Source organism: Mus pahari, chromosome 2 (genome assembly GCF_900095145.1).
Source record: "Mus pahari chromosome 2, PAHARI_EIJ_v1.1, whole genome shotgun sequence".
In the NCBI taxonomy this organism is placed as follows: domain Eukaryota; kingdom Metazoa; phylum Chordata; class Mammalia; order Rodentia; family Muridae; genus Mus; species Mus pahari.
Genome location: NC_034591.1, coordinates 85,097,671 through 85,110,776, shown reverse-complemented (window position 1 = coordinate 85,110,776; position 13,106 = coordinate 85,097,671). Strand labels below are relative to the sequence as shown.

General features: G+C 42.2%; 1 protein-coding gene across 1 annotated transcript in view; it reads left to right on the top strand.

Moving 5' to 3' along the window:
- Nucleotides 1–12,554, top strand: part of LOC110316829 (high mobility group protein B2-like) — an 82,334-nt gene extending 69,780 nt beyond the window's left edge. Inside the window, exons 3-5 of the mRNA XM_021191220.1 lie at nt 1,670–1,752; nt 2,771–2,977; nt 12,410–12,554. Of these exons, the coding sequence (XP_021046879.1) occupies nt 1,670–1,752; nt 2,771–2,977; nt 12,410–12,554 (435 nt within the window). The remainder of the gene's footprint in view (nt 1–1,669; nt 1,753–2,770; nt 2,978–12,409) is intronic.
- The last annotated feature ends 552 nt before the right edge of the window (nt 12,555–13,106 follow it).

The following is a 13,106-nucleotide window of genomic DNA, read 5'->3' as shown; positions in this document are numbered from 1 at the left end:
ATGATGTGCAAAGGATGAGATCTGCAGAGAATCTTTTAGACTATTGGAGAACTGTCTTGAGCAGAGAAATAACGAGAAAGGTGGAGAGAGAGAGAGAGGGGAGAGAGAGAGAGAGAGAGAGAGAGAGAGAGAGAGAGAGAGAGAGAGAGAGAGAACTTTCTGGAGATTTCCAGAGAAAGGGGAGCAAAGAAAAGAAAAAGCAGCCTGGGAAGCTGAAATGAGCAGAACATAGGCCATTAGCTTGGACCCACAATTTGATTTCAAGTCATTTGTTTTCGCAGCTTCCAGATACCCCTTCTCTCAGAACCCCTCTCCAAGCAGTCAGAACCCCTCTCCAAGCAGTCAGAACCCCTCTCCAAGCAGAGGCTGGTCCTTGGCAAATACCCTGGAAGGGTATTCAACTCATAGGCTGAATGCTCAAGGCTATCTAGACACCTCATTAACATTGAGAGGAACTCTAGGAGGTATAATAAATGACAGAGAGTCCAAGGTCCTCTCAGTAGGTGTCATGGTTATTGGGGGCGGGGCACGGGAGGAGGTTCCCAAGCACAGAGACATGGAGAGAATGGCTCCACTCCTGCCATTCTCAAATCTCTGAGATTCCCAGGGTTTGAGCTCATTCAACCTTACCAGTTCTTACGCCTGTCTGGTAGCATGGTCCCACATGCCCTACAAGGGAAGAGTAGTGCTGGACGCTTAGGAGGGAGGAGGGCTTGTCAAAACAGGCATAGGAAGCTGGTGCTGTCAGCGGTTGGGAGTGGTCAGAGAAAGTCAGCAGATGGAGGAGAGCAGAAGCTAAAGAGGCACACAGAAAATGGGGAGATAGTGGCTAGCTTAGGGTTGCATACAGCCACTCTTGAGGTTTACTTCTCAGCAAGAGAACTGAGGAGTAAAATCCACCGGGAAGGATTTGCAGAGCCCTCGACAGACTTTTGTGCTGGGCACCTCCTGCGAATCCCTGAAAGCAGGTAGAGGGAAGAATCTGGGTTGCTTCGGTTTGTTGTCTCTCCCAGAGCCTAGCCAGCCGTGGCTGCTACGTGGTGGCCAACACAACAACTATAGCTTATGGTAACTTATGCTTTATGAAAACAGAGGGTCTTGCGGGGGACCAAGCTCTGTTCAGTGTGGAGAGCTTTTAGGCAGGAGTCTGACATTGGCCAAGGACAAGGAAATGGGCTTCAGGAAGGAATCTGACATTGGCCATGACAAGGAAGTAAAGTCAGGTAGGAATCTGACATTGGAGCAAGACAAAGAAGTAAGTTCATGGAGGGACCTGACATTGACCAAGGACAAGGAAGTAAGAATCTGGTTTTAGGGTAGAACAGAAGTAGGCTCAGATATCTTGATGATCCTTAGACACAGCTACCACCAGAGTGGTCATGGGGCTTTGTGTTTATTGTCTTGCTTGTTCCTTGACCATTGTCTTGCTTGATCCCTCCCTATACTACTCGCCCTGAATATTTGCATGTAATTAAGATGGCATAAAAAGCGGATTGGGAAAATTAAACTTGCCTTCAGTCTCAAAATTGACTGGGATCATGCTACAGTGTTAGCTAACTGTCTTTTTTCTTTTTAATCCTCAGTTCCGTGCTGGTGAACCTGTTGACTGAATGAGCAGGCTTGGTCAGTTCAGCAACTGTTTGTTGAATGCCCTCTATTTTTCTTCCAGGTGCTCTGCTGGTCTGAGGACACAGAGCTGAATCTGGGAATCCCTGCACACTCCCAGAGACCAGGGCCAAAGACGGCACTCAGGTAAGGGAGTGGGTTCTTAGTCCATTCATATACTTACTGGTCCTTCACTATCTTAGAGGCTAGTAAGTCAGGATGGGTCCAGAGCTATAAGAGGGCAGGCTGTTATGGTATGGTGACCTTTAATTGGGAATAAAGGCTGGAGAGACTGTAGAAGACCTAGTAGATCTCTTTATTCAGAATGTGGGGGATGTTGAGAGTGAGGTGTTGTTTGTTCTTAGGAATATCCAGGAATTAAGTAGGAATTATCCAGGTGTGTCTTAGTTAGGGTTACTATTGCTTTGAAACATCATGACATCTTGTGGCAGAAAGGGTTTATTTCAGCTTATTCTTGCAGGCCCATCACTGAAGAAGTCCAGGCAGGAACTGATGCAGAGGCCATGGAGGAGTGCTGCTTACAGGCTTGCTCAGCTGCTTTCTTATAGAACAAGAAAGCCACTCACAATGGGCTGGACCCTCCCCACTAGACACCATTTAAGAAAGTGTCCCAAAGTCTTGCCTGTGGCCAGATCTTATAGAAGCATATCGTATTTAGAGAGTTAAGAGTCCATGGCCATCCTGGCCAGGAGCATGGCAGCAGGCAGGCAGGCAGGCATGGCGCTGGACTGAGAGCTCACATCTTGAGAGCCTGTCCCAGTGACACATCTCCTCTAACATCTCCTAATCCTTTCCAAACAGTTATTCCAGCTGTGATCAGGTACTAAAACCTATCTATGAACCTGTGGGGGGCCATTCTCATCCAAACCACCATAGTAAAAGATTGGGCCTTCCTTCTGAAGGCAACGAAAGAATCTTACAGGTGCTTTAAAACAATGTCTTAAGGTGGTAGTTGCAAAATTAAAAGCAATTAAAAAAATCATCAGACACTGAACTGTCACTCAAAATAAACATATAGCTGTGCAAAGGACTCCAAGTCATCCGGAGTTAAAGTGTCATAATAGTGGCTAATTATAACAGTCACAGGCATTTGACAGGTGAAGACTGCACTGTCCTCTCAGGTCACGAGGTTTGTGTCACTCAGTCTTCAAAGCAATCACAAGAAGGAGGATTCTGCTCCTCCACAGCCAGCCCCACTCATGGCTGCTGCGTTTTGGCTTCACTCTTTGGGTATTGGCAAGTGCAGTAGCATGCCTGGTGCGCTCACGTCCAAGTCTCTTAAGTCTGTGGCTGGCGAGTCACATGGCAAGAGCAACACTGAAGACGATCAGGTTGGACCTGGATTTACCAGGTAGGTTCGGAGTAATTAGAAAGGTTCTTCTGAGCATCACGGAATGAGGAGTGGGCTGGGAGAAGAGCAGGAAAGAAGGTGGAGGGAAGAAGAGAGGAAAGGAAAGGGAAAAGGAGGGAAGGGGAGCAGGTAGGGAAAGGAAGAGGAAGAAAAGCAGGATGGAGAAGAGTAGGGAGAAGAGAGAGATGCGGAGGGTAAGGAGGACAAGATAGGAGAAGAGAAAGAAGGTCCCAAGCTGGAAGGAAACCAGCCTGCTTGACAGCCTCTCTTCGAGGCTCTTTATTCAAACTGTAGACGCAAAGAAATTAGTGTACCAGGCTCTCATGCTGCAGGAAGAAAGGTCAGAAGCCCTGGGAACTCTGGATGGACTAGAGCTAGAGGAGGGACTTGTCTCTGGGAGAAAGATTGACCTGGCAAGGACCTAGCAGGAAAGGCGAGAGCTGAGATAGTAGTGGTCAGGCAACCACATCTTGTCCCGGACTGCTCAGTGTGCCTTGTTAATTTTACTCGCTTGGACTTGGGGCCATTGGGTCCTTTCTGCAACTTTTCCCAAGGTGGCCACATGGAATGAATCTCCTTTGCACTATGAATTTGGCACTTTGAATTGTCTTTTCCCAGATCAATGGCTGAACTAGGCTTGCCAAGGCACAGGCTGTCATTCTGTCAGATCATGGAAAGAAACTGAAGTGATGTGTTTTGAGGAAGAAGAAACCACAAGAACTGGAGATCCCCCTCCCTATAGATGACAGCTCTGCCAATAACCAGTCGTTGACAGAACTATAAGAAAAAAAAAATGTCAGTTAGGGCTCTGGTTATTTTGTTCTCAATTTCAACAGGCAACTAATAGAGCACCTTTTTGGAGCAAGTGTTACACAACAGCAAGATCATCATAATCCATCATTGAAATACTGCTAGGTCCTGGCAGGGTGGATCTGTGGGAAGCCACTGGTCATGTTTTCCTGGGTGTACACCCAGCAGTCAGCATCCACAGTGGGGCAGGTTCAGACCGTCCTTACAGTCTAGAGACTTAGGAAGAATTCTCCCTGGTGTAGAAGCCATTTCAGAGGCTTCTGAGCCAGCTTCATACAATGCAAGAGGAAGCCTGGCTAGTGACCAAGACCGGAAAATTGCCTTGCTATAAATAGCACTGTGATAAACTGTCTTGTGCGACAACATGTTTCTAAAGGTAGCCCCTAGACCTGTGTGTGTCCCTGAAACACTTCCAGGGAGTCCACAGGGAAAAAGATTTAAAACATCAAAGTACTGTGAAAAAAGTTGCGAATGAAATAAATCAACAAATAAAAATTAGCCATACCAAATAAGTTTTCTATATACAGTAGCCATTCAGATGAAAACTAGAACTTCATATTGGATTTTATACTAGCAAACATGTTACACACTTATCCATCATCCCAAACAAGATATCCACAACAGATTTGGAACTAGAAAACAATTAACTTTTAAAGAGCCATCCTTTTCACCCTCTTTTATAATTTGTGTCCATTACTTGCATCCAGTCCATCCTCATTCCTCAGTATTTAGCCTTAGTCTGTTTTCTGTACGATACACATTTGTTTACATAAATTATGGGCTAGATTCCACATGTGAAGGAGAACGTGCAGTTCTTTCTAAGGGTGTATGATCTCACCTAATACACATTCTACGTGTATACACTTTTCTTCAAATTTTGTGATCTTTAGGGCTGAATAGTATTTTATTTTTTCCTTCATAATGTATTATTTTTATTATATTTCAATATATATTATTTTATCCACTCTGTTGACAGATGAGTAAGATATTCCTTATCCTTGAATATGATATTCCTTATTCTTTGCTATAAGGAATAAAACAATAATACACACAGGGCTTGAATACCTCTATGGTAGGGCTGAAGTTCCCTGGATTTAGGCCAAGCAGTGAAATGCATGTGGGTCAAATGGCCGTTCTATTTTTAAGTTTTTGAGAAATTTCCAAACTGATTTCCACAACAGTTATTTTCACTTGCACCCCCACCAACAGTGAACAAGGGTTCCTTTCTTCACTTCCTCTCCAATATTTGCTGTCAAATTAATGGTAGCCATTTCGACCAGGCTGTTAATTGCATGTACTTGATGGTCAAGGACATTGAACACTTTATTAAATTGTTATTGGTCATTTGTGTGTCTTCCTCACAAAGTGTCTATTCAGTGCATTTTCCCACTTGTTGATTGTCAGTTTTTGTTTGCTTGGTATTTTTCTGCAATTCTTTGAAAATTCTCGTATCTAGCACTTGTTCAAAGCGCAGCAGGTAAGGCTTTCCTCCCAGACTGTCTGCTCCGCTGGTTGTTTCCTTTGCTCTATAGAAACCATTTTCATGTCGTCTCATCTGGTGATACTAGGGGAGATGGTTCCCGTGCTCTTAGTGTTCTATTCAGAACATTCTTGCCTACCTCAGTATTCTGAAGGGTGCTCTTTTTTTTTTCTGCTAGAAGTTTCAGTGTTTCATGTTTTATATTAAGATCTTTGATCTATTTTGAATTTATTTTTTCCGCAGTGTGAAATATATAAAAATCTAATTTCATTTTTCTGCAGCAGAAATCCCATTTTGCCTGCACTATTTGTTGGATAGGCTTCCCACCCCCTGCCCCCACCCTCAGTGAATATTTTTGTTTGTTTTTGCTTCCTTTGTAAAAACTTAAGTAGGCATAGCTTTGTTTTTTATTTCTGGGTACTCTATTCCATTCTATTGGTTTACCTGTTCGTTTTTACGCCAGCACAATGCTGTCTTTATTATCACTATAGTTCTATAGTGTAATCTGATGGTGGGGATTGAAACAACCCTGCAGCATTCTTATTCAGATTATTTTGGTTGTTCATGGTCTTTTGTGATACCATATGAATTCTTGTATTATTTTTCTAAGCCTATTGTGATGGTTTGTATATGCTCGGCCCAGGGAGTGGCACTATTAGAAGGTGTGGCCCTATTGAAGTGGGTGTGGCCTTATGGGAGTAGGTGTGTCACTATGGGTATGGGTTTTAAGACCCCCATCCTAGCTGCCTGGAAGCTAGTATTCTGCTAGCAACCTTCAGATGAAGATTTAGAACTCTCAGCTCCTCCTGTACCATGCCTGCCTGGTTACTGCCATGTTTCCTCCTTGATAACCGACTGAACCTCTGAACCTGTTAGCCAGCTCCAATTAAATGTCCTTATAAGAGTTTGTCTTGGTCATGGTGTCTGTTCACAATAGTAAAACCCTAACTAAGGCAGAAGTGCACTTATGAAATATAATATCAGAATTTTAAGTTTTGCATCAAATCTGGATTTGATGAAATAAATTTTAGTAATATGGGCATTAATTTTTGCCAATCCAGGAGCTTTTGTGATTTCCTTTCTCAATATTGATGTTTTCATTATGTAAATTTTTCACTTCTTTTGTTACATAGATTTCATTTTGTTTTACTTCTTTGGTTAGATATATTTCTAAACAATTTTTGGAGTTATTTTAAATAAAAAATATTTATATATATTTTTCTCTCTGAGAGTACACTATTAATACAAATAAAGTAGTACTTTTTTAAAACTTTAATTTTTTTTAATACTGCAACTTTACAATGTTTATTAGGTCAAAGAGATTCTTAGTAATCTTATTAGAGTTTTTTACAGAAAGAATCATGTTGTTTAAAAACAAATCGTTTGCTGGGCAGTGGTGGCTCACACCTTTAATCCCAGCACTCGGGAAGCAGAGGCAGGCAGGTTTCTGAGTTCGAGGCCAGCCTGGTCTACAGAGTGAGTTCCTCCAGGACAGCCGGGGCTATATCGAGAAACCTGTCTCGAAATAAAAAAAACAAAAATAAAAACAAAAACAAATCATTTGACATCTTCCCCTATTTATACCCTTTCTTGTCTTTCTCTTGTTTAATTGTTATAGTGAAAACTTTTAGTGCTATATCAAATGAAAGAGAGTGGGCATTCTTGCCTAGTTTGTGATTTTAGAGAAGTGCTCTATCTCTCTGTCCATCTTAGATACTGTTGCCTAGGGGTTTGTTTTGTGTAGCCTTTATTATTTTAAGGTATGCTCCATCTATTCCCAAAGTCTCCAGAACTTTTATCATAAGGGCATGCTGGACTTACTCAAATGTCTTTTCCATATCAATTGGATGATTGTGTGGTTTGTAAATCTTATTAATTTTTTTTTTTTCGAGACAGGTTTCTCTGTGTAGCCCTGGCTGTCCTGGAACTCACTTTGTAGACCAGGCTGACCTCGAACTCAGGAATCCTCCTGCCAGATGGTTGTGAGTCACAGTGTGGTTGTTAGGAATTGAACTCAGGACCTCTGGAAGAGCAGTCAGTGTGCTTAAATTCTGAGCCATCTCTCCAATCCCGAGATTATTTTTAATATGAGCCCTTATCTCTAGGACTATCTTGGCTGCATCTCAGGGGTCCTGATAGGAGGCGTTTCCACTATCATTTGTCTCTAGAAATTTTTTTTGTTTGTTTAATTCTTTCTGATTTTCTTGGACGATTCCCTGTTCATGTGTTGTTTACTCTTTCCAGTATTTTTTGTGGTTTCTCTTATTATTGACTTCTAGTTTTATTGTATCATGGTTTGATAGGATACAAACAAGTATCTCATTTTTTTTTAACTTGCTTCAGTTCACCAATATTACATTTTACTTTAAAGTTTCTTTTCTTGTTTTTAGTTAGGAAGACCTATCTGAGTATGAGAATGGACTATCGAAGTTTCCCTCTATATTGTATCAGGATCTTTGTGGTCTTTTATGTCTTTTAGTGTCTGTTTTTATTAAATTAGGAGTTACAGTGTTTGGTGCATGAAGGTTTACAATTGTTATGTCTTCTTAATGAATTGTTCCATTTGTTAATATGTAATGTCCTTTCTCTTCTAAATAGCTCTGGATGGAGATTTATTTTGTATGATAAGAGGCTAACTATGCAAATTGTTTATGTCTTCCATTTTCTTGTAGTTTGTTTTTCATCCTTCGATGTTAAGTTTGGGGTATCTTTACCAGTTAAGTGTGTTTGTTGGATACCTTATACAGTTGTTGTTTCTTAATTTTTAATCTAATCAATTAGTCTGTATCTTTTCAGTGATAAGTTGAGAGCACTTACATTTAAAGTTATTATAGAAATGGGTTTGGGGGGCTGGCGAGATGGTCCAGAGGGTAAGAGCACCGATTGCTCTTCCGAAGGTCCTGAGTTCAAATCCCAGCAACCACATGGTGGCTCACAACCTCCATGAGATCTGACGCCCTCTTCTGGAGCATCTGAAGACAGCTACAGTGTACTTATGTATAATAATAAATAAATCTTTGGGCCGGAGCAAGCAGGGTCGCCTGGAGTGAGTAGGGTTGACCAGAACGAGCGGAGGTCCTAAAAATTCAATTCCCAACAACCACATGAAGGCTCACAACCATCTCTTTGGCTACAGTGTACACATATATATAAAATAAATAAATAAATCTTTAAAAAAAAAAAAAAAAAAAAGGGTTTACTTTTTCTTTTCTTTCTTTTTCTTTTTTTTTTTTTTTTTTTTGTTTTTTTGTTTTTTTGTTTTTTCGAGATGGTTTCTTTGTGTAGCCCTGGCTGTCCTGGAACTCACTTTGTAGACCAGGCTGGCCTCAAACTCAGAATTCTACCTGCCTCTGCCTCCCAAGTGCTGGGATTAAAGGCCTGCGCCACCACCACCTGGCTGGGTTTGCTTTTTCTGTAGATGTGCCAGGTCATTTGTTTTGCTTCACTTGATCGTTCGCATCATTTTCCTTCTCGTTTTAACTGAGTTGCTGTTTGGGTGTGTTTTTCCTTTCCAAGTCTAGTTTATTCATCTGAAGAGGGCTGTGTCTCATTTTCCCTTCTGTAAAGTATCCCACCACTAAGAACTTGCTGCAGTGATAGCTTGGTTCTCACGAGTTGCCTTAATTTGTGTTTGTCTTGTATCTGTCACTTTGGAAAGATGGCTTAGCAGGAGATAGCAGTCTTGGCTCACAGTGGTTTCCTTTCAGAGCTTGACCTCATATTCTCAGAGATCTGCCTAACTTTCCCTCCTCTGTGCTGGCATTAAAGAAGTGCTCCACCACACCCAAGCTATTTGCTTTCAATGTTTTAATCTCCTTGATAAATTTCATATTTTGGACTTTTGCCTTCAATTTAACTGTTACATTCACTTCGGAGGGTGTCTTGTCAAGGTTTTGAATAGATTTTAGTTTGTGCATCTTTAAATCTTTTATGTGATCGCTAGTTTTTTAAACAGTAAGACTCTATCAGTCATTTCAGCTCTCTCTGTAAGTTTGTGTTCTCTTAAAGGGAGTTTACCAGTGAGTGATAGATCATGTTTTGTGTTGCTTTATCATGTTTTATGCTTCTGTTGAAGTGGATTTGTTTTGAAACCATGTTCTTCCAAGTCTATGACCTTGATCACCTCTGGATTCTATGAACCTACTAGAGGTAGAATAACAAATTTCAGACCCAGTGATGTTTGTTAACTATTAGGAGTTGTAGTTAGAGTCACTGGCCTAAAGCAACCTGTGGGCATACAGCTGTTCAAACTCCAGGTCCTACAGTGATCAGTGGGACCCCAGAATCATAACCCCAAACCCACAATGACCTCAGAGACTTCCAGACTCTCGGGGAACCCTGGATACACGGAAACCAAACCTCATGCTCTGCATTGGCCTATTAGGCCACCATACTAAAGTACTCTCTATAATTTATTTAAAATGAAGTATAGACTTTAGTCGAAGGATCTGTTTCTGATTCTGTAAAGAGCGAAGCAGATGTGTCCATTCCCGTCTAGCCAACGAAGCTCAGCAGCAGCTGCTGGGTGACACAGGTCCCTCCAAGGGCTGTAGGCGTCGCTTTCATTTCTCCTAGGTGCTGGGTTTTTCATGATGATTCTTAAACAAAGGCCCTTGTTGGCAAGAGACCTGTCCGGTCCTGTAGTACAGGCTATTTGCAAGCCAGGTGGGTTAGCGGAGATTCTGCCTGGCTCCGAGCTCCCTCTGCAGGCTGGTAGCAGGTTCTACATTATCCTTGCCTAATCTTACTGCTCAGCTTGAACTTTCAGCCCAGGAGTTTGAACTTCCCAAATAGTATGACCCCTCAGAGCAGAAACCATTCAGAATCCATTGGAGTGAATGAATGAATGAATGACTATCATTAACCTTGATCCAAGCCTGGGTTTGGCTCACACGGCATCATTTGATTTGTTTGCATTTCAGTCACAAACAGCCAGATCTCTCCAATTCCAGTGCGCTATGACCCTTGGTGCAAACTCTCATAGCACGGAGGGATTTGGGTCAAACCTTGTATTCGTAGGTTTGACTTCAGTCCGATGTGGCATTTACAGAGCTCGGGGAGAATATTCTTTAGCAACCACATATTTAAAGACTGTCTAGTTACAATTCACACATATTTATAAAGTAAGCAATCATAAGTTGGCACTGATTGACGCACAGGACAGGACAGCGGGAAGTACGTGCATTTCCTCATCTGATCCATATCAGAAACCTATAACGTAGGAGTAGGGCTTTGAATAAGAATGCCCGCATAGGCTCATCTATTTGAAGGTTTGCCTTCCAGTTTGTGAGTAGTTTAGGAAGGACCAGGAGGTGTGGTCTTATTGAAGGAGGTATGTCACTGGAAGTGGAATTTAAGGTTTCAAAACCGTACATCAGGCCTAGTCTCAATTTTTTTTGCCTGCTGCCTGGGAATTAGTATGTAAGGTCTCAGCTACTGCTCCAGAGTCACATCTGCCTGCCTGCTGCCCCATTCCCTGCAATGCTCATAATAGATTCACACCCTCTGAATCTGTAAGCAAGCCTCAACTAAATGCCTTCCTTTATAAGCTGCCTTAGCCATGGAGCTATCCTGTGAGTTCCTAAGCATCAAAAGTTGCTCCTGTTTTTGTCTGTACCTTTTGCACAGTGTCAGGAATCACATGCACTGTGCAATCTTTTTTTTTCTTTTTTTCTTTTGTTTTCCGAGACAGGGTTTCTTTGAGTAGCCCTGACTGTCCTGGAACTCACTCTGTAGACCAGGCTGGTCTCAAACTCAGAAATCCATCTGCCTTTGCCGCCCAAGTGCTGGGATTAAAGGCCTGCGACACCATGGCCTGGAGCACTGTGAAATCTTGATAGAAGGTTCCAATTTATGCACACTGTGCTAAGGACCAGCCTGGGCTAGGTCTGGGTTCCGGAGACCAAGGTCCGAAATCCTGTTAGAAAAAAAATTCTAAAAGAGCTGTGTTTCTCTCCATAGATTTTCTGGCCAAATCAGAAATCCTGTTAAAAGCATTCTAGAAGATCTGTTCACTCTCCAGAAATCTCCAGACAGCTCAGCTCTTGCTAGAGAAAAATTCTAAAAGAAAGAAAGTGCTATCACTTTCTGCTAGCTCATCTCATGCAGAACAAAAGCCCAGGTTTTTATTTACATATCAATTCAGTTATTTATTCCAGGTCCCCTCTTAAGCATTCTGTGACTTTAGTCCCTTGATTGTTAGAAAGAGAGAGCAAACATACACTATAAGATAGCTGAGTGGGGCCGGGCGTGGTGGCGCACGCCTTTAATCCCAGCACTCGGGAGGCAGAGGCAGGTGGATTTCTGAGTTCGAGGCCAGCCTGGTCTACAGAGTGAGTTCCAGGACAGCCAGGGCTACACAGAGAAACCCTGTCTCGAAAAATCAAAAAAAAGAAAAAAAAAAAAAAAAAAAAGATAGCTGAGTGGGACTCCACCCTGGAATTACCATTCTGATCCAGCCTGGACCTAACTTGGTCCCAGGCTGACCTTGAACTCAAGATTCTGCCTGTCTTTATATCTTTCTGACAAGTTGGCTCAGAGCGTAGCTGCCTCTGTTCCTTTAGAGATGTAAAGCTCCTTATACAATTCATATTGCATACTTATATTTTTGCATAGTTGAGATTTTTTTAAAGATGTATTTATTTATTATATGTAAGTACAGTACACTGTAGCTGTCTTCAGACACTCAGAAGAGGGCACCAGATTTTGTTATGGATGGTTATGAGCCACCATGTGGTTGCTGGGATTTGAACTCAGGACCTTCGGAAGAGCAGTTGGGTGCTCTTACCCACTGAGCCATCTCACCAGCCCCTTTTTTTGGTTTCTTGAGACAGGGTTTCTCTGTGTAGCCCTGGCTGTCCTGGAAGAGATTTTTTTTTTTTTGAACTCGTGTATTTAGAGTTCTTTTCCACAGCCTTAAGGACTGTCCTGAAGGTCCCGGAACTTACCATTTTGCTAAAGACATTAGCCATACCTTCCTAGACTCATGTTGTCTCTGATTATAATGGGGTCATTAACATTAACAGGGAGGACATTCCTGGGAAGAACAAGAAAATATGTTTATTATTATACAAACACGCCTTATGCCCACAACAGTCAATGACACTCATGTGGAGGCCCCCGTCCTGCTGGCTCTGTTCCAGGGGCAGGGAACAGTGTCATACTGTCCCTTACATGGCCATGCTGGACTCAGCACACTGGCTTCACAGAGATGCCAGCTACGAAGCTCTGATGCCAGTGTTGCCCTTTGGTTCTGGCTTGGTCAATCCGGCTGCTATCAATGTTTGATGGTAGTATCAAGGAGACTAACAACTGCTCTACCACCAAGTTCTTCAACTTGATAACTTACTAAAAATTATTAAATAGGATCTTGAATTGTACCAAGGAAACATTATTATATATTATTTATACATCACTAAAGTAAACAAATATGCAAAAATACCACCACCACCGCTATTCTTTGTCATTATTCCTGACATAGTCCCTAAACATATCAGCTATTTTATAGACCACCAGCCATCCAAGAAAGTTGGTTACTGGTAGGCAGGAACGCACCAGGAGTGCTTAGATATGCATGACTTGTTAGGTTTCTAAGGCAGCTTAAAAGAGAAGGAAAGCAGAAAAAGAGAGGCATCTGACTTCAGACGGGTGGGATCATGTTCATTGGCTGACACTCATGGCAAAGGGCATAATCGCACCCACTGGGGTGGTTGAGAATGCCTGGGCGTGGAGGTAAGATGGCTGTGACCTTTTTTAGGAGTGAAAATGACTGTAGCACTGTTTCCTCCCATAGTACCTCCTCCCTTTCATGTGGACTTGCCTGGCTGCAGGGGAAGCTGG